At 37.6% G+C, this 22,213-nt stretch overlaps 2 protein-coding genes and 1 pseudogene across 2 annotated transcripts; all 3 read left to right on the top strand.

The window, feature by feature from the left end:
- Positions 1–723: 723 nt before the first annotated feature.
- LOC127140246 (mucin-2) lies at positions 724–6,508 on the top strand (the record flags this gene model as incomplete). The annotated part of the gene is made up of 14 exons (XM_051068264.1): positions 724–1,286; positions 1,817–2,055; positions 2,841–3,012; positions 3,137–3,381; positions 3,565–3,748; positions 3,912–4,113; positions 4,211–4,389; positions 4,495–4,564; positions 5,035–5,174; positions 5,249–5,280; positions 5,369–5,531; positions 5,942–6,046; positions 6,166–6,206; positions 6,428–6,508. Coding segments are annotated over exons 1-14 (2,229 nt in total), but the record flags the coding sequence as incomplete, so codon positions are not given.
- A 1,380-nt stretch (positions 6,509–7,888) lies between these two features.
- On the top strand, positions 7,889–9,285 carry LOC108894674 (mucin-5B-like). The gene is made up of 3 exons (XM_018693315.2): positions 7,889–7,922; positions 8,496–8,619; positions 8,795–9,285. The coding sequence occupies exons 1-3, from the start codon at positions 7,901–7,903 to the stop codon at positions 8,964–8,966; spliced, it is 318 nt and encodes a 105-aa protein (XP_018548831.1). The 5' UTR covers positions 7,889–7,900; the 3' UTR covers positions 8,967–9,285.
- Positions 9,286–13,418: 4,133 nt separating this feature from the next.
- Positions 13,419–21,969, top strand: LOC108894673 (mucin-5AC-like; annotated as a pseudogene).
- Positions 21,970–22,213: the final 244 nt, after the last annotated feature.

Below are 22,213 nucleotides of genomic sequence, written 5' to 3'. Positions count from 1 at the left end.
TACTGAAAAACCAACAGTGACAGAAAGTCCCCTACTACAACCACAATCACAGAAAAATCCACCACAGCACCCACAGAAAAGACTACTACTTCAGCGACAACAGGAAAACCTATCACCACCACAACAACCCAGTCAACAGCAGTCACAGAAAAGCCCAGTACCAAATCCCCACAACCACTGAAAAACCAACAGTGACAGAAAGTCCCACTACTACAACCACAATCACAGAAAAATCCACCACAGCACCCACAGAAAGACTACTACTTCAGCGACAACAGGAAAACCTATCACCACCACAACAACCCAGTCAACAGCAGCCACAGAAAAGCCCAGTACCAAAGCTCCCACAACTACTGAAAAACAACAGTGACAGAAAGTCCCACTACTACAACCACAATCACAGAAAAATCCACCACAGCACCCACAGAAAAGACTACTACTTCAGCGACAACAGGAAAACCTATCACCACCACAAAAACACAATCAACAGCAGCCACAGAAAGACTACTACTTCAGCAACAACAGAAAAACCCATCACCACAACTCCCAAATCAACAGCAACCACAGAAAAGCCTTCCACTGTCATATTAACCACAACAAAACCCAGCACAACATCCACTAATTGCTTTGTTTGTAAGTGGTCAGACTGGACAAGTAATGGTTACCCTGACACTAACCCAGATGGTGGAGAGTATGAAACCTTAGACAAATTACCGATCCAGATCTAAATACTTGCAGTAGACCATTGGAAATAGAATGTAGAGCAACACAATACAAAGACGTACCTTTGAATGAACTAGATCAGAAAGTAACATGCAATCCAGTAGATGGACTGATCTGTCATAACAAAGATCAAAGTGTACCTTTTACTTGTTTTGACTATGAAATACGAGTCAAATGTTGCATCAATATGTGTAAGTCTTCAACCACTGTTACAACTTCATCAACAACAACCAAAGGAAGGTCCACAACAACCTCTGTAATTACTACAGAAAAAGGCAGCACAAGTTCTGCCACAATCACAGAAAATCCCACAACAACCACAGTCACAACAAAACCCACCACTACCATACCAGCCACAGAAAAAACCACCTCAACAACCATGGCAACACCAACCATAACTACCGAGAAGATCACTACAGCCACAGTTAAGTCTACCCCTGCAGTAACAACGGAAAAGCCTACTGTTGAAACTCCAACTGTAACACCTTCAACTCCTCCATCTTCAACATCTCGCCAAACAACCTTATGTTTCTGCAAGTACATGGATCACATTTTCTCTCCTGGTAAGCTATGTGCTATTATCATCAGTTGTTCATATTATTATTGTAATGTTTTGTGTGTGATCTATTATCAGAATCAATTTTGAGTTAGTTTGCTTTCCTTTTGGTTTCTGGCCAAAAATAAAGATTTAAAATGTGCTAAAACTGATGTATATATAAACAGTAAATGCATGCTAACAAACACAATTGACTGTTCATCTCAGGAAAGGGTTGTCATCTTTATCGATGCAATAATAACTCTGCAATAGTTACTCTGATAATGGTATTTACATTGGAGCAATAAGTGACCACAGTCAGCAAGTTACCTTATTTCTATTGGTGTTGCGGCAAAAAATGCAGTTATTGAAACAATATGAATCCATGGTTTAATTATTTAAGATATTCTAGAGTTTAGAGAAGATGTGAACATGGATCTGCAATTAGACTTCTAATCATGAAAGCTGCATTATAAAGACAACTCTGACTTTACTCTTGTTTTTCCTCTCACATGATGAGTCATTTTGATCTACCTGCCTTGGGTTTTTCTCCTATAGGTAGCTTCATATACAATAAAACTGATGGAGAAGGCTGGTGTTTCACTGCATACTGCAATTTAACATGCAGCATCGAGAAGCTTGCTAGACCATGTCACTCCACCACTCCACCAGTACCTAGCACCACCATGTCAAGTTCTGGCACTACAACACAACCTGGCTCAACAACAGTCAGTACAATAACAGGATCAACAGCAACGCCTTTCAAAAACTGTTCATATCTAAAGCCACCTCGAAAGGTATTTAAATTATTTTATCTGAACATGTACATAAATAAGATTTCTATCATATGCTTTCAATGTGATAGTGAAGTTTTATCACAACTAGCTTTGCTTCCAGGGTTTCTATAACAGTCTTTGATACATTTGGGTAAGGGGAGGAGCTTATAAAACCTATTCAGCATACTCTCTTAAGTCTTCCAAGTTATCAGTGAAATTATCAACAGTGAAGTGTAACAACAATTTAGCACATAATTACTGATTCATTTAAATGCCTCTTATATATAACGTCTCTTTTGATTTTTACAACTTCCCTGAAAAAACTACAGTAGTGAAACAGAATCTGCTCATCATCATCTATCTTCTCCCAGTACTTGGAATACATTAGAACAAAGGCTGACTGTTGTTTTTATTCATTTAATTTCATTCATTAAGGTCCCAGTTAGCTTAATCAAAACTGAGGTTATTTTTCCAGGGGTCCAATCACACAATTAATGGAAAACAGAAAAACACTTTTGGACACTCCACAACAACAACTCACAATATACAAAACCAGATAGTGATATTAATATATAACCAAATAAACAACAAAGCAAATAGCTCTAAAAAAATATTTACAAGTAAGTAATAAAACATTGCTAAGTAACTGATATGTCACTTAAGGACATAACACCTTCAAATTAGCGTTATATCCATGTAAAATTCTTTCCTTGTTTCCTGAAGTACATAAATTATAGATGTGTATAAAATATGTATATTCTTTTGCTGTTAGTAGATTTCTAAAAGTTCTACTATACCATTTGCAGGATGGTGAGTCCTGGAAGCTACACAACTGCACCACGGAAACATGTGACAATGGCAGAGTAATCACAGAACATGTACCATGTAAACCAGTGACCATGCCTGTGTGTGAAAATGGGTTTGAACCAGTTAGGGTCTATGATGAAGAAGGCTGCTGTTTTCACTATGACTGCAAATGTAAGCTCAAATGAAAACATGCAACAGCAATTCAATGAGCATCTTAAAAGTGCTGAACATATGAGCAAAGTACAATATTTTTCTCTGACGTAACAGCAGTGTTCTCTCAATTTAATATTTGCAGGTGTTTGCAGTGGCTGGGGAGATCCTCATTATGTGACCTTTGATGGCCAATATTACAGCTTCCAGAAAAACTGCACATACGTCCTGGTCAAAGAGATCATTCCCAAATATAATTTTAAGATTCTTATCGACAATGAGAACTGCGATGCCTCTGGAGCTGTGACCTGTACTAAAGCCTTGATCGTGTATTACAAAGACTATGAAATTATTCTAACACAGAAGAGAATCCCAAAGACCGTAAACACGGTAACTACTCTCACAACAAACTATGTCTGCTTATTCTGATTATTTTTACTTGAATATATTGAAAGAAAATGCAGCGATAATCTGAAGAAAATGTTTTGTCTTGTGTCATGTATGGTGAATATGAAGAAACCTGAGGCCTGTTTAGAAAGAAAAGAAACTCTGACAAATGTTGCAAATGTTTAGGTGTACATCAACGGCAAGCAGGTATTCCCAACCTACTCTAATGAGGACTTCATCATCACAAGTACAACAGTTAAGCTGGTTTTGAAAATCCCAGCAATTGAAGCAGTTGTGCTATTCAAAGGGCTTTCATTCAGCGTTGACTTGCCATTTTCTCTTTTCCACAACAACACTGAGGGACAGTGTGGTAAGTTGCTCATTGGTTTTCTGGTAGTATAAACAAGTTGAAAAGCAAATAAAGCTGCATGTTACACTGATAAATTAAAACTGTGCTTGAATAAATGTGAAAGTACTGATGGATGTACTAAATGTGGGTTGTAATCTGTCATGTTAATATTTATTTTCACAAGGTACCTGTGACAATAACAGGAAAAATGACTGCAGATTACCAAATGGCCAGATTCATCCATCATGCTCTGTGATGGGACATCACTGGTATGTGCCTGACAAGAAAAAGCCCTATTGTGAGAAGCCACCTCCTACACCAATACCAACACCAAGACCTACACAAACACCCTGCAAACCTGCTATCTGTGAAATTTTGAAGAGCAAGTAAGAATTTAAAGAATAAACATGAGCACATTATGTCAGTTCATCCTGCAGTATCACTTGGAGTAACACCCTACTTTCTTGTGGTTTCTACATTAAGGGTGTTTGAGAAATGCCACAAAGTAATCCCACCACAACCCTTTTATGAGGCCTGTAAATTTGACGTTTGCCACATGCCAAATTCCACCGTGGGTTGTTCCAGTCTGGAGGCTTATGCTACAATGTGTGCTGATGCATCTGTCTGTGTAGCCTGGAGGAATGCTACGAAAGGACAGTGTGGTAGGAGAGTTTTATTTTCAGTAGAACACTAACATTGTTATTTTCAGATCTTAAGAGTACCTATTTGATGAATTTGATGTTTAAAGACACTTTCCCTTATTGTAGAATATAAATGTCCAGAAAATAAAGTCTACAAGCCTTGTGGACCAACTGTTGTACCAACTTGCAATGCAAGGTAATCACTTGATTCTATTTATGGAATATTACAAATTAAATGTTAGCAGTTACAGCTACCTTACCAACTGTGCTCACTGATCTGAAAGCCAATGTCAGAATCATAATATGCTCACAATGACAATGATAACAAGCTGATGTTGAGCAAATATCACTGTCTTACATAACATTTGATCATTTAATCAGAGCTAAAAATATAGTACAGTTAAGGCTGATGGGAATTGGACAAATTCAAATTTTGACAGTGGTGCTCGATGAAGTTAAGCTATTGACAAAGTCATGGCAGTTGATCCATATTAATTGTTGAGACATTTCACCACAAATGTGAACTTCAAGGTGGCACAAGAGGAAAAATCAGGATCATTTGAGGCATTAGGATTCATTCATTCATGACTGCATTGCATTATACACATCATTTTATTTCTGAAATTATTGTGTGTGTTTTTCACCATCAAATGTCTTCATGTTTAGATACAATGAGAAGTATGTACAACCATACCCGGGGGAGAAGGCCAACCAGATCACAGATTATAATCGTTTTGTTGAGGGATGCTTCTGCCCAGAGGGGATGACTTTGTTCAGTTCAAAGTCTAACATCTGTGTTGCCTCCTGTAAGAGAATTTTCTATCTAATTCTTTGTAAATGAATGAAGGCACAAGTAAACTCGTTGTTTTTATTGTTGAAGGTTGCACTGGACCTGATGGCCAACCTAAACAGGTAAATGCTACATTACATGAATAATTTTCATTGTTCACAGTGTACTTGTTGCTGTTACAACAATAATTCTGTTCAATCACTCAAACAGCCTGGAGAGACTTGGCAGAGTGGATGTCAGCAGTGTAATTGTGATGAGGATGGTGTTCAGTGTGAGCCTCGTACATGTCCCACTCAAAAACCTGTTACCTGTACTGAGGAAGGTGAGGTGCTGGTGAACCGCACAGTGGACTGCTGTGAGACACTGACATGTGGTAAGTAATTTAGAATACTACTCCTACATCTGCTGATATAATGTTTTGACAGAAACAGGAAGGATGGTTAAAGGTCTTTGTTTTTGTTTAAAGATTAGTGAAATCATCAGGGGGAAGCCTACTACTCTGCATTTTAGAACTCATTTGCTCATTTTTATTTTTCAGTTTTTGAATCAGGAATGTAAGAGGTGTTAGTTTTTGTATGTAGCTGAAATGACTGGTTAGGAAAGAACTTTGAATATACTTTGTGATTAAATGCAGCAGTATCTGCTGATGTCTAATATAAAACATTTTTAATCAATGAAAGATGGTGTCTGTCATCTGAGTAATGTCAGTTACTGTATTGTTGGTAATCTTGGTTTCATTTTATTTTGCACTCACCAACTTCTGAAACATCTCACAACCAACAGAATGTAATAAGAGTCGCTGTTCCTTGCCATCACAGAAGTGTGATCTGGGATTTGAGCTGAAGATCTACATGTCCAATGATCGTTGCTGCCCTACTTACCGCTGTGGTAAGTTCTGTGTAATGGTATCATAAAGATTTACTTACAGTAGTAGTGTGTGACAGACTAACAAACTAAACTAAGCATAAGGCTTTGATGGGATCATCATTGTTTCCATTTTTATCTAGTACCCAAAGACGTCTGTGTCTTCAATGATACTGAGTACAAGGTAAGAAATAATATACTGCATGTATTTTAAATATATTTAAATATATTAATATATTGTGTACATTTTTATTGCAGCTCTTTAAATTTAGTAGTTTAGTATTACTACTAATTAAATATAAAAAAAATAACATTTATGTTGAATATATTGCACCATTTGTCTGTATTTTATTTTGCTGGTTTTTACATAAAATTGGCTCAGACTTTACATTTTGTTGTTTATAGCCCGGTATGGAGTTCTCCAAAAACCTATGTGAAATATGCCACTGTACTGACTCTAAGGATCCTAACAGCAAGTTGAACGAGATGCATGTTATGTGATCGAGTGTCTCTTCGTGTGTCCTGAGGTACTTTTTAATTTTATATATATATATATATATATATATATATTTATATATATATATATATATATATATATATATATAGTCATATAATCATAAGTCATATAAGTCAAACTAAAACACAAAGCTGATATTTTTTACTTTTCCATGTGTCATACCAATGCACATGAAACTAAAACTATCAGACTGGCTAAAACCACTTATGTTAAGTTTTTTAAAATTTTGATAAGACTATCGTGAGCAATGAAAATGTTCTGTTAATATTGTAAGTACTAATAATTTTGTATCAATTTAATTGATTGAACTTGCAGACCATATTGATTTGTGCATCTTTTCAAATAGAGCCATGTGTATAAACCCCAACCTGGACAGTGTTGTGGGTCATGTATACCTACAAGCTGTGTTTTGGAGATCCCAGGCTCAACTCCGATAAATTATTCCTGTAAGTACAGTGTAATGCAAACGTCAATGACTGTAACATTAAATTGTGGTATTAGTTAGAATTGTTTATGTTTACTAACTGACCTCTTGTACACTGCTAACAGCCTTCACAGTCCTTGGTCACCACCAGGTGACAACTGCACCAAGTATGATTGCCAGAAGGTGAAGGATGAGTTTATACTTTCTAAAAACCACATAACATGTCCTGAATTTGATCCAAAGAACTGCATTCCCTGTGAGTATCCACGCCTGAAAGGAGCATAAAATTCTCATTTCTAAATACTTTGTTAATAACTCTGAACTGCTTCTGACTCATTTTAGAGTTCACTTTATATCCACTTTATCTCAAAACAATTCAAAAATTGCTTTTATCAAATTGAATAAAAAAGAATTAGGGTCTAGTTTTTGTGCTTCCTTCATTTTTGTTTTACAGTGATAGGATTTACCTCTCTGAGATTAGATTTTGATTCAGGCCAATTATTCTAAATGAGCATGTATTCAAAAACTTGGGGTTTTGAATGCACTTAAATTGTGTAGACAACCAAAATAGGCACTGCACTGTAAAAAGTGAATATCCAACAGGGTATCCAAGGAGCTTAAAAATGTATCTTAAGTGCTTCAAGAAACTGTTTTTATATGTATACAAGCCAAATGAAAAGAAATAAATCTGTAAATGACCTGAAATGATTAACACTTTAAGCTCACGTACATGGTTAAAGAAAAAGAGGGATGTAAATACGCCAAATGTGCTCAAATGTACAAAAAGAGTAAATAGTGAACAAGAAATAACATAACATCACCTTGAGGGAAAGCACCACTAATACAAGTGACTTGTGATTGTAATATTTGTCAGTGTTGTATATTTGCATACTTTACATCCATATTGTCTATATTACAGGGAACTGAACAAACTGACATGAATGGTTGTTGCAAAACCTGTAAGTATCAGTCGTTAAAATCAAAATACACCCTATTTTTTTGTTACTTTGAAATGCAATTTTACATAAAAGTATATCTCTGTGAATTTCATCTACAACTTCAGGATAATACCCCTGGCGAGTGAGTTTACGTTTTCTAACTGTTTCCACTTTTACTCACAGAAAGTGTCAATAGAGGCAAAAGACAATGTATCCATGATAGATGGCCTCAGACTGATATTTAAAGGCTCATTTGGGAAACATGCCTACACACATTATACAACCAAGCTCAATACACCCCGAGAACAATATCACTGTAATGTTAAATGATTCCAAAATTGTACCATCTTGCACTAATTGCACTATTTTTAAGTTGAAATTTATGGTATTTGTTCTTACGTATAATTAACAAACAAACAGGTTAGACAGACTACACTTAAATTACAGGCCCTTGCTTTTGATTTCCAATTAAGTCTAACAGCATGAACAAGGTTACAACACAACCTGCGAACACCACAAGTCAATGTACCTGCAGTTGTGTGCTGCATGGATTTTTATAGAAAAATGAAAAAACAATTCATGTGTGATTCACAGGTATTCCTCGTTCCAACTGTCAAAAGAAGACAAACACCACCTATCTGCGGATAAAGAACTGTAAGTCAGTTGAACCAGTGGAAATTACAGCCTGTGAAGGATCCTGTGGACCGTCATCATCAATGTGAGATTTAATAGATTTATTAGTACATCTGGGGGATGTACAGTTCAGAGCATTTTCTCAGACATGCTAAAATCACCTTTTAAAATTAATTGGGAATAGCAATGGCAGGATAAATGTTTGTTTACAAAGGACAACAGCTGACCAACACTGATCCTGTCTGAAACTTTATTTACAGGTACTCTGCAGAGAGCAACAGTTTCATGCATCACTGCACATGCTGTAAAGAAATGGCCACCAGTAAGAAGAAGGTGGAAATGAAGTGCACTGATGGCAAAGAGATGAAGCACTTCTACATTTCAGTTGATAAGTGTGTTTGCCAGGAATGTACTGAAAACACCAAAGGCTAACATAAACATTTTAAGACTGAAAACTAACCTGACTAAAATACTCTTATAAACTTTAATATTTCCTCTCCAAAAACTGTTAGAGAATCAAGACTCAATATGTGAAAACCAGCAGAGACACACCTCTGAGCATTAGCTGAAAGCACGTACCTGAGAACAGTCCAATACAAGATATATTAGAGCAAATTAGTAAAATGCTTAAAACAGCAGTCTGAAAGGCTTCTCTTCCAGTGAGAGAATTACTTTGAGCTGTTACACCTTCATATTTTATGTCAGCAATGCTAAATGGTGATAAAATGTTTCCTACACTTCTGGACACTGAACCTTTTGAACTTTCAGAATACCTGTCATCATTTTTCATTTATTGTCAGGGAGCCAGGTCCAGATAGTTCCTCATGAGGACAGAACATATTGGTGTTGTTGTCTCTTTTAGCCTTTTGAAGAGGTGGTTCCTTTGTCCAAATCTCATGGTGTGATATTTTCAGGGTGTTCCTCTTCCTTTTACTGTGCATGGTTTTAAAGATAAAATACAAGATTAGGTTCTGATTCTCAGTATGCTGTACCTGTCCTTTGTTATACTTTTTTTTTGCCATCATTTCCAATTGCACCATCCACATAGAGTTTCTCATGATCCATTGAATGTAGCTTAGTGATAAAGAAACGTAATTAGAGTATCAAAGCTTCAGGGTCCTTAAAACTCAGTGAACTGGTGATTGTGTCTTTGCTTTTTCTTGTTTTTTATGAAGTTTTAACTCAATATATTTGTATTTGATGCACCTTCTGTATTCAGGGGAATCATTTAATTTCATTAAATAATATTATTCCATTTGCCTACTGCACCATGATTCATGTTTTATATTCTGGGGTCAGTGAGATCTGGGCTTAGCACAGAAATGTAAATGAATTTAGGGCCATGCTTCAATTGATAAATACCATTCAACCTTTTTGGAAGTGGTTTTAAAACATATTTAAAAATCATTTGCTTTCAATGACACTACTTGTCTAATATCAAAAATCAATCAATATGCAAATGTGTTGGGAAGAAAATGAGTTGCTTCACAGTGGCCTCTCAGCAAAGAAATGCCATTAAACAAGACCAATCATGAAAAACAAAGTGGCCATCAACTCAAGCATTGGCAGTGTTGATGGCATGTGTGCTGATACAGGTGAAATGACTGTCCATCTCCTGGCTTTTGATTCATCAACTAGTGATGTAATAGTTTTAACACACTTGCCTTGCAGGATATAGCTCATTTAAAGATGGCACTATTGATTGATGTTTACTCCCAACAAAACAGAATCCAGCTGCTCTGGCTGCACCTTTTGTAAAATGTCTACCCCGATGACAAGATCATCAGGATGGTGACATAATGCCTGTCAGCAATAAGCATAATGTGCATCTCATCTGTTGTTGGCTGAGCTTTAGAGAGTCAAACTGGGACCCTGAGAAGCTCATCTGCATCAGTAACCTGGCAGAGCTTACTTACTACCTTACTTAGTGTAAGGATCTGATCTTCATGCATCTTTCTCTACACACTGCGAATGACTGTGGCTGTGGACTGTCTGAAAGACAGGATGTTGAAGGCATGCAACAGCCTTCAGTGGAGGACTCCAGCTAGAGTCTGCTGCTTTGCATCTGTCTCAAGGCAACAGGACTGAAAGTCTCCTCATGTAGAGGACTTTGGTCTGAATTATTGAGAAATGCAGGCCTTTTTTGCCATGAAGAGAAAGCCTACTGCTCTGATGGTATAATCAGCTGAATTTAAATCACTGAGCATGTCACTGGCACTGCCATGCTTCTGTGGACCCTCAGATATAGAGGAAAATCCATCAAATAGAATTTTTAACTGACAAAGGAATCATGAACAAGAATAAATGTTAAAAACACATGTATTGACACATAGAATTTTACAAATACATTTTTACCATTTGTTGAAAATCTTTTTTTATTATTATTTTGAATTGTGATTTTTAAAATGACATTGAGAAAATTGCTGAACACAATGAGATGGTGTGTATCTATAATAACATGTCTTAATATACTGCTTTGTGAACTTTAGAGCTACACAACAGTATGTTCAGAGATGTAATTGTGCGTATACACAGGTATATTGTTTACTTTGAAATCAAACACAGAAGTCACAAAGCTTCATCAAAGGTGAGCAGTGAGGGTGTTAGGCTGTCTCAACATACCACCCACTGTACAAAGACACCACTACATCAGTCAGTACCATTACACGTCATTGCCTGACAAATGGAGCGTTGTCAGTTGAATATGGCATCAGATCTCCTGTATTTGAAGTTGACATTGCAGGTAGAGGATGACGGTTGCCAAGGATCTAGTATCAGTTACAAATCCAATTCTGTTCACAATCCAGATGCAATTCAAATAACTGCAACATATTCTCTCACCACATTTAAGCAAACATGAGCTTATGTGAAAGTTAAGAATATAACTTTACACCTTGTAAAGGAATCCAACAGCAAAATAACTTTTTCTGACAAATCTTGCAGAAACATCATCTGGCTGCATTTTAAAGTCCCTGCTGTTTGGATTTGAAAATGTATAGTGACTCCTTGTATAAGTCAACAATCAACTTAAATGTTTACAGGCTTCTTTTTCTCTCTATTTTCTCTCTATTTTTCTCTCTATTCTTGTAGCCAGGGTTGATTTTCCTCAGATAATTTTCCTTTTTGTATGATCACAAATGTTTTGGGGGTTTTTTTTGGCTTAATATTTTTATAATAATGGATAGATTATCATGTGTGTATTATTTTCCAATGTATGATATTATAACATCTAATGTCTCTCTGGTATCTGTTGACTAAGAAATTGTCCAGCATTCAGCAGTTGAGAGAGACTTATCAAGGCTGGTAGTGGCAACTTTGTGTTAGTTTCCTTTTTTGGCTTAACTTTATTTTTAAATACAAAGGCTGAGGGAAATGATCTCTCCTTTCATCCAGTTGCTCCTCTGCTGCTTCCTCTGTGTGAAGTCATATGCATGTGCACTTGTTCAAAAGCAGATTAGAAACCTGATTATTTGTACACACGGCCAAGAAATCACCCTTTAGGAAGTTTACCTTGGGAAACAGGTGTTCTTTTAACACCCAACCCAACTGTGAAAACCAGCTTTTTGTTTACATAGCATTCAAGAAATTTGTATAAATCCCAAATTGACCCAGAATCAAAAAGTAAATGTGTTTAACCTGCAGATAGTATTCTTGATACTGTAATCTGTAGTTTTTACCTGCCATTATCTGTACAGCAAGGTGCCCCAAACTTTTGCACATAACAGAATTTATTTGTTACAATTTATCTGTTTTGGATATCGGATACTTTGATATCTGATAGGTGATACCATTGGCAATAGTACCACGTCAGCTGCAGCTGAGGTGTTTTCAAGTAAATATGATGCCAGTTCCAGGATATTTTAAGTTGACATTGCAGGTGGAGGGTGACAGTAATCAGGGATCTGTAAGTCTTGCACAACCTGTGCTGTTCTTTTTCATTTCCTCATTCAAACAATACCTGTCCCAATTGTGTCATTATTTAATATAATTATTGGATACAATTAAGTTAGAGATTGCAAATCAACACAATATCTTGTCACATTTTATGTCACAGCAGCTTTTTCCCCGTCAACATGATCAACTGTCCAGTTGGATATGTTATTGTCAGTGTTACTAAGGGAAGATCCTTTCCATTCTACACATCTGATAAGCTCTTGAGTTCACATATTTATTTAATAATGCCCACATTGATAGTTTATTTTGACTATAATTATCTGTGCTCAGGCTGGTGTAGCTTTTTTATCCATGGACACATTTAAGAATAGCTATACAGCAGTGAAAGTAATATATCTGTCTGGCAGATGATTTTAAGTTCTTTTTTTAAGTTCTCATTTATATAAATATTTACTAAAATTAACATCAAAACAGAGCCATACAACTTGAGCATCTTTGATGCTTCGTGAACACAGACAGATGAAGGTGAAGTGTCGTTATGAGAAACCTCCTCATGGGTGTTATCTTACTGCATGACAGAAGTCACAATGATTGACACCCAAAATATTTACCCCGCCTAAACTGCAAACACTGAGAGATATATATTACTTGACATTGGTAGTGAGGTACCAGTTGGTTCAACCATCCCTCTCAGGACAGGGACCACACAATGATCATGAGAACAGGCAGGATGCCACTTGAATGGGTGATACCATGGCTCACCCTCTGCCTTGGACTATCAGCAGCATCCAGTGGTATGTACAATCAATGGGCTTCAAAGAGAGCTGAATACATTAAATGATGTGTTTAAGATTAAAGAGGAAAATATGATACAGTTTAACCTCGTGTTTTTTTTCATATATATGCATAGTGTATTTTTGTCTGACAGTATGATGATGTGCAGTGAAATATAAAAATATCTTTCTTCTCTTCTAAGTCATGGTTCAGATGGTGACTAAAATGCCAGTAATTACAGGTAATTGTTTTTTGTTTGTTTGTTTGTTTGTTTTTTAAAGATGAAAGATGACAAATCAACCATCATTTAAAATTTGAGTTACAGTATAGTAAATGCTATTTTCTTCTGAAACTAGAAGTGAGACCCTCCCACAACGACCAGTTCTGCAGTACATGGGGAAACTACCATTTTAAGACTTTCGATGGAGATTTCTTCCAGCTTCCTTACACTTGCAACTACATCCTCACATCCCAGTGTAAGGACAGCTATGAGAACTTCAATATTCAGCTCCAGCGACAGGAGATAAACGGGGTCATCACCATTAAGAAGCTCACAATGAAACTCGACGGGGTTGTTGTGGAGTTGGCCAATGCTTCCATTATAGTCAATGATAAACCGTGAGTCTGTTTTGATAAAGTGACTTTTCATTACAAGCTGATGCACTGATTGCAGTGATGTTTGATGTTAAACCATCTTACTACGATGACTTGTTTTTGTCTCCTCTAGTGTCTCTATACCATTCAGTCGGGCCGGCATTTCAATCAGAAAATCTGTCTCATATGTCAAAATCAAGGCAAAGCTGGGTTTGGTCGTCATGTGGAATCAAAAGGATGCCCTCTGGGTATGTTCATTCATATTCATTTTAATGTAGATGACTGGATTGTACTATAGTCAATTCAATGTTATGTCATTTAAGTAAGCACAACTAGTTTATTGAAATGACAGTTAAATCAGGTACAGACACAGTGACAGAATCAATCAGGATTTAACAGTAAACATTGTTCTGTGGTTTTCTGTTTCAACATCAAACTGGAAAGTTTTTACAAACAGATTCCAAGTTTAACGGTAAAATCATCTGGAGCAAGTCAGAGTAAGATGACTCCTGAGGCTCCATCAAATCTGTAAGGACACTTTTATTCAAAGCAAAACTCCGAGTCAAAATTCTTTTTTTCTTTTTTTTTTAAATTTGTCATGTGAAAATTATTAGCAGCACAACTGATCAATCCTATGTGGTGTGAACAAAGCACAGGGTTAGGATTATGGTTAGGATACATGATAATATGTGATACATAATAAAAAATTTTAAAAAAGCACTAATAGTGAATGCAGAGGCAGAAATACCATACATAATTTGATTATTTCAACTTGTTTCTCTTTCTGCTCAAAACCAACTTTTGTCATAGTTTTGCCATTATCCTGCATGCTGTAGGCACAGCTGGAATAGCTGGAAATCTTTATAAATTATTTCAATCTTTTAACAAGAAAGCTGGATCTAATGTTAACAGATTTTGAGCTAGTTATCCTAAACAGTAACTAGCAAATCTTTGGACCCTATTTTGTATTTGTTTGCTGAAAGATATAAAGGTTATTTCATTTATTTTATTTTTCATTGTACTGGTGGTTTCAAATAAGCAGATGAACTGAAGAACTGCAGGTTTAAATTAATTTGCCTGCATCCTAATTATTTTGCATAACTATAACCAGTCCTGCCAATATTCCAGCAGAGTTGGGGCATATATATTAATTTCTGGGATGTTGTTGTTCATAGAATTGAACTTTTTCTCCTTCCCAGGGACTGCAGCCTCTCTGCCCCCTGCTTTTACAGAGGATGGAAGGAGCTCTGGGCTCTTGTGAGCTCACCCTGACTTAACTGTAGATTTCATATTCCTCCTACTAACAATGTATTTAAAAAATGTGCGTCACAATCACTGGCTCTCATCAAGCACAGGAGAACCACGAACGCAAGAAAAGAAGAAGAAGAAAAGGACAGCTTTCAAATTTAATTTCATCTGTTTTTTAGGTGGAGCTGGATGCAAAATTTAAGAATCAGACATGTGGCCTGTGTGGTGACTTCAACGGAGTTCAGCTTTATGATGAGTTCATTAAAAGAGGTAAATTCTAAACAATAAAGCTTTAAACAAACTGAATTGTACAAAATGAGTCTTCACATTTGCAACAACCTCTTTTTCCTCTAGATACAGGGGATTTCTGTTACTGGCTGAAGATTATGGGGAGGACTGGAAACTCAATGGTCCCACTGAAGACTGTAAAGAAATTTCCTCTACAGCTACACCAAGCTGTGAAAATCAGGTATGTGAAGATAGACTGGCTTTGAATTATTTTATATTCAACATTTAGGTACAATGTAAATACACTGTGTACTTTGACCCACAGACAGACCTCTGTAAGAACCTGCTGTCAGGACCTGCATTCCTCAGCTGTCAAAACCTGATTGATACTGACTCCTTTATCAAAGCCTGTGTGCAGGACCTGTGCAAATGTAACAGTAACAGCACTTCATGCTTATGTTCAACCATCTCAGAGTACTCCCGCCAGTGCGCTCATACAGGCGGGAACCCCACAGCAATGGAAGACTGCACAACTATGTGGTAAGAACAGCAACACGAAAATGTGTATGTTATCTTAACTTTGATGTGTTAGCTGTAGTTATTTATCAAAATCACTGTTTCTAAATTGAAAATTTTGTGCTGAATAGCAAGAACATGCCCATTCAACATGGAGTATAGAGAGTGTGGTAGTCCCTGTACTGACACCTGTACTGACCTCCAGAGAAGCCAAGTGTGTGAGGAGCACTGCATAGATGGATGCTTCTGTCCACCTGGTAAGTTCCCTGATTTTAAAACCAGCACAGATACTGTTTAATAACTCTAGTTATTAAATGAAATACATATACTGCAAAAGAAAGGGTGTGCTTTGTGTAGAACAGTTTATTGTAGACCTGTAGACCTGTGTTCAAACAGAAAGTGGACCAAAATTCACACTAATTTCTGAGCAGTGAGTCCCCGGTTCATGTTTTTCTCTCAAATTTGGCTGGTTGGTGTAGTATATGTTTATTTGCCCCAAATAGCCAATAGACAGACTGTTCAGATGTGAGCGGGAAGCTAGCAAGCAGCATACAAACATACAACTGTTTGAGTGGAGGTATGCCTGTGAGTGCATTTGTGTGGCAGATCAGCCTCTGGCTGAACTCAGAACTCACCAGGAACTCAAGTCCATCCGGCTCAGCTCTTTCCACAATGGTCCAGCACAACGTCCGCATTACTGCTGATGCTGCACCAATACGCCTGTCAATCACCCACTCCATCCTACCCTCACTCATGAACAAGTTGAAGCCCTGCTTTTCCTTCCTGAGTCATCGAACGGTTTACCAGAACCTCCTTGATGCCAACCAAAAGTCCTTCTATGTAGTATCCCTGAACTCCTCCCACACATGAGTTTGTCCTTCAGCAACTGCCAAAGCTGCAGCCCTGCTGGTCCTCCTGTATCTGTCCACTGCTTCAGGAGACCCCTGGGCCAACTAAGCCTGAAAGGCCCCCTAATGGCTTCCATCACAATTGGCATCCACCTGCAGGTTCTTAGGTTGCTGGCTCATGGAGGCTTTGACGTGCCACATCCCTAGAGCCAGTCTGCACCACCAGTATCAGCATGCCTGGAGCCATGCCTTTGCCTGCCACCTGACAGACAAAACATCCAAGCCCAATGCTCCACAGAGCAGCACCTCCATGTAACTTTTTCAGGCTTTTCCTCGCTCTGTGTCTCAGGACTAATTGTGTAATTATCCTTCTTTCAAGGGACTGTCTTTGACGATATTTCACAAAATGGGTGTATTGCTGCTGACCAGTGCTCCTGCTTACACAATGGCAACACATACAAACCAGGGGAATCATACTCAACAACATGTCGTAGCTGGTAATCACTTCCTTATCTTCATATTTATATTAAAAGCATGTGTATTAAAGGTTGTCTGTCCAGTTGAACTAACTAAACTCTGTTGACAGTACCTGCACTCAGGGTGAGTGGATATGTAAGGATCTTGACTGTCCTGGTATCTGCTCCATACTGGGTGGATCACACATCTCAACCTATGATGACAAAACATACACTTTCCATGGAGACTGCTCTTATCTTCTCTCCAAGGTGTGGAAATCAAACTTAATTTATCCTTCGAATCACACACATTACAGTACGATAAATAAGATTTTGAGAACAGCCTGTGATTAAATGTATTTTTATTTCCTTGACTTTAGGTAATGAATGGAACTTTCATAGTCCTTGGTGACCTGGTCAAATGTGAGAAATCAGATAAATCAACTTGCCTGTCTGCAGTCACTCTACTACTGGCAAAAGAAAAGGTAAAATTACCGTCATATTGTGGTTTGCTCTTAACATCATTGACATTTTTCTCCACGTCATGTTTGGTGGAAGTGTGTCTCCTGATGTTTTTATTAAGTCATTTTGCCATTTTTTTCCCCCACTGAAGATGATTGTAATTAAAGCCAACGGACAGGTCTTCCTTAACAAACAGATCTCTCAACTGCCTCTTTTCATGGGTGAGTGATTTGTTCTTGTAGGTGTTCATTCTAATGTCAATTCATGACAATTTGCTCAAAGTAAAACAGTTTCTCTACTCACTGTGAAAATGTTCTTTCCACCACAGATGACATTACAGCCTTCAGCCCATCGACATTCTTCATTGTAATCCACACCAACCTATGGACTTGATCTTGAGATTCAACTCACACCCATTATGCAGGTTTACATCAAGCCAGTGTGTCCAATAAGGGAGAACTCAGTGGTGTGTTTTGATTCTTCAGTACTTAATAGTGTAAAATAATCACCTTTTGCAAGGAGTACTTCAGTGAGTGTTAAGTCAAAGTATCTTTGTCCAGGCCTTTGTGGAGATTTTAATGATGTTGAAGCCGATGACTTCAGAACCACAAATGGATTGATTGAGGGAACAGCTGGGACATTTGCCAACACATGGAAGACCAAACCAAGCTGCCCTGATGTGACACCTAAACTAGGCGACCCTGCACTTTGAGCATAGCCAAAGGTAGGTCACAGACAGTATGCTCCAAATTCCAATGTAATTCTTTAACTGCCAGTAAATATGTTTAATTGTTTTTGTAGAGAAATTTGCCAAAAACTGGTGCTCCTTGCTGTCAGACCCAAGAGGGATTTTTGCCAACTGCCATTCTGAATAGACCCAGAAACATATGAAGCTGTAAGCTGTTTTTTCTTTTTTCTTTTTTTTGTATACAGTCCAATGTATCAGTGTGTATTCATGTATTTGTGTTATTTTAGTTATTAACAATTAAGCTTTTCATGTTGCTTCTACCTCTCTCTGCAGTCTTGTATTTATGATACTTGCGCCTGTGAAAACAGTGAGATGTGCATGTGTGCTGCCATATCCTCCTATGTCCATGCATGTGCCGCTGAAGGTATCTTACTGAATGGATGGAGGGACACTGTGTGCAGTAAGTTAAACTCAAACTATAACAAAGTGAAATAAATGCAATCTGTATTAATTTGTTCAGGCCTTAAGTAAACTGTTTCCTTTCAACAGAGAAATACACAACTGACTGCCCGTCTACTTTGGTGTATGACTACCAGATGGAAAGCTGTGGTCGCACCTGTCGCTCTCTCAGTCAGTCAGACTCAACATGTGAGGTTAAATTTACACCACTTGATGGTTGCGGCTGTGCTGAAGGAACTTATCTAAATGAAAAGGGAGGGTGTGTATCAGCCCCACAATGCTCCTGTCAAGTGGAGAGACAGTGGATGCAGCCTGGGCAGGTCATCAAGGCCCATGGACAAACTTGGTGAGGATTTCAATTTTTTCGGTAAAATTAAAGCAGAGCAGTATTTTTTATTTGAGGTACTTTATTAGTCAGCAGATGGTAGTGAGATAACAGGAAATGAGAAGAGAGATATGGAATGTCATGCAAAATGTCCACAGCGAGGGGGTGAACCAGGAATGCTGTGCTACATAGTTAGTGCCTTAACCCTGAATTTGTTGTGTCTAATTGCTGATACACTGGTTTTAACCATAATGCACCTTTTTGTGGCAATGCTTTTAATATCATTGGGTTTTAAACCTATTTTCACTTTTTTATTTTCATTTTGTGACATAAAATTGAAAACATGGTACATTACTTCAGTGGACAGGAGGAACTTCCTGGGTTTGACCTTGTATTTGCCATGGCTTTCCTCTTCATGTTCTGGTTTCACCAGACACATTTGTTTCCAGACTAAACTGTTAAATAGCCCATGTTAATGTAGATACCAGTTTGTTGCTTTCAAGTTAGCCTATGTGTAGACAGTGACTAAATTATTATGCAGCCCTGTGTTGGTTTGCCTGAGCTCCATGCTGGTGTCAGTGGCACACTAATAGACTGTCTCCAATTAAATGAATCTGAAAGGTCAAGTCAGCCTGGAAGAAGAATTTTACCTCCAGCTGGGGAACCACTATTCAGGGACTGTTTTAGGGGGAAACAGCTGACAAGCAATAACAAGAAAATGTAATTCTCCTCTTTGTCCACCTTGTCTGTCTTTCTATGAATTTCAGCTCCTGCCATGCTGGAAAATTAAGCTGTAAAGGAGGCCATATGAATGAATGTAAGTACTACACACTCAGCTCATCATTGTATTCCTTTCACAGCAAGGGAATACTATGAACAACACCAAGCATACAGTGGATTCCTTTGTAACACACTATCATTATCATTAGCATGCCACCGATCCAATGGTTTTCTTCAACTGCTCCAGTGCAAAGCCAGGTGAACAAGGGATCAGAGTGCCAAAACAGCTGCCAGACTCTGGACACAGAATGTGTAAGAATGTGACACTGGTTCATGAGGGTTGTTGAATATAATAAAGTAGCAGAATCACAATGTTAAATGCATTACTGTTACACTGTGTAGGTCAGTACAGAGTGTATATCTCTGGCTGTGTATGTCCTGCTGGCTTGGTGTCAGATGGTAAAAGGAGGCTGTGTTGAGGAGGAGGACTGTCCCTGCCCATATAATGGACAATACTATAATGCTGGGCAGACTGTCAAGGTGGACTGCAATACCTGGTGAGCCATCTTATCTCACTGTGACACAGTGCTGTGTCGTTTCACTGTTGTGTCTTTTTTAAATGGGGATATGTACCTTGATATTATTTCATCCTTTTTAAATCATAGCACTTGCCAAAAAACAGAAACTGGATTTGCACAGATCATGAATGTGATGGAACCTGTACCAATATATGGAGAAGGGCATTACATCACTTTTGATGACAAGAGATTTTCCTTTAATGGAGACTGTGGTTACGTCTTCACTCAGGTATAGCACATACCCCTGTTTAGTATTTGGGATTTGTCAAAAATCAGCCATGTAATACTATGTCAATATCTTGCAGGATTACTGTGGGGACAATAACTCTGGCACCTTTAGGGTCCTGACTGAGAGCATCCCATGTGGAACAACTGGAAAGCATCTGCTCCACTGCTATCAAGCTCTACTTGGGGGTACATAACACTATTCAATGCAATTAAAATAAAAATGCTGAAAATAACTAAGTGTGATTACAAACAAGTATGTTGTGTTTTCTTCAGAACAACAAGAATTTGTTCTTTCAGAAGAAAATGTCAGAGTTATTCAGCAAAACAATGGGGGAAGACATACCTTATCACATCAACACTGTGGGTATATATCTTGTCATTGAGGCAAAGAATGGTCTTGTTCTCATCTGGAATAAGAAGACAACACTGATGATTAAACTCAGCTCCACATTCAAGGTAGGTGAGCAGATTTACAGTACAAGTAGTTAGATAGATGTTAATAAAGTTGTCATTTTACAAATTAATTAGATCTTGTTTGATCCCAGGGCAGAGTCTGTGGTCTGTGTGGGAATTATGATGGGGAATATCAAGAATGATTTCACCACCAGAAACAAAGAAGTTGTGGTTTGATGCCCTTGTGTTTGGAAACAGTTGGAAAGTTTCACCAACGTGCCCTAATGCAAACTCATTTAAAAATCCCTGCAGTCTGTACTCACCACAGGCAGGCATGGGCAATAAAACACTGCAGCATTATCAAACAGTGAAGTGTTTTCTATTTGCCATTCAAAGGTAAGAAAACTGTCACAACATTTAATCAACATTTAATGTCAAACAAAGTCATTATAATTAGTTATGGGCATAATTAGCTCACAAGAATATATTCAATATAATTCAGCCTCAATGTGTGCGTTTACAATGGTTTTCTTTCAAAAAGGTGGATCCCCAAAACTATTATGATGCCTGTGTGAGAGACACATGTGCCTGCAATACAGGGGGAGATTGTGAGTGTTTCTGCTCAGCTGTAGCAGCCTATGCAGCAGCCTGTGATAAGGCAGGAGCCTGTGTGAGATGGAGGACTCCCACAATTTGCCGTGAGTGTTTTTTTTTTTCTGTCAGGAGAAAAAAATTATTACAATATGTGATCATAATCATCATCTGTTGACATCAAAATTTTAAATATACAATTTGCAAATAAAACCTGGCTCTTATTTTATTATAAAGTTTCATATCTAATGTTCATGAACTATGAAATTAACTATGTTAATGTACATTTCTTTTGTTTCATTAGCTGTGTTTTGTGATTTTTATAACCCTGATGGAGAGTGTGAATGGCACTACGAGCCTTGTGGAAAACCATGCATGAAAACATGCAGGAATCCCTCAGGAATATGCTACAACAAAAATTCCACCATTAGAAGGTACAAATGACATGAAAGGGTAATATTTTATTTTAAAGCTACAGTAATCCAGGCAAAGTTGACTGATGCAAACATGAAAACTCCTTTCTTTCTTTCTTTAACAACTTTGCACTTGTCACTGATATTTCATTTTCAACACTCAGATTTCTCCTGTGGTTTGGTTAGATTTCCTCTCTGTACCTATTCTGTTCTAGTTTTCCAATTCATACTAACATTTCACCTTTTAAGGCTGCTATCCAAGATG

Source organism: Lates calcarifer, unplaced genomic scaffold (assembly GCF_001640805.2).
Source record: "Lates calcarifer isolate ASB-BC8 unplaced genomic scaffold, TLL_Latcal_v3 _unitig_3771_quiver_3273, whole genome shotgun sequence".
NCBI lineage: Eukaryota > Metazoa > Chordata > Actinopteri > Centropomidae > Lates > Lates calcarifer.
The sequence above is the reverse complement of the archived record's forward strand: the minus strand, read 5'-3'. Positions and strand labels throughout refer to the sequence as shown.

What these genes read in the sequence shown, in the direction of transcription:
- LOC108894674 (XM_018693315.2), top strand. Translation starts at nt 7,901, where the DNA reads ATGAATGGTTGTTGCAAAACCT. An exon ending in GAATGGTTGTTGCAAAACCT is followed by an intron (nt 7,923 to 8,495) that starts GTAAGTATCAGT and finishes TGTGATTCACAG; the next exon opens with GTATTCCTCGTTCCAACTGT. An exon ending in TGTGGACCGTCATCATCAAT is followed by an intron (nt 8,620 to 8,794) that starts GTGAGATTTAAT and finishes CTTTATTTACAG; the next exon opens with GTACTCTGCAGAGAGCAACA.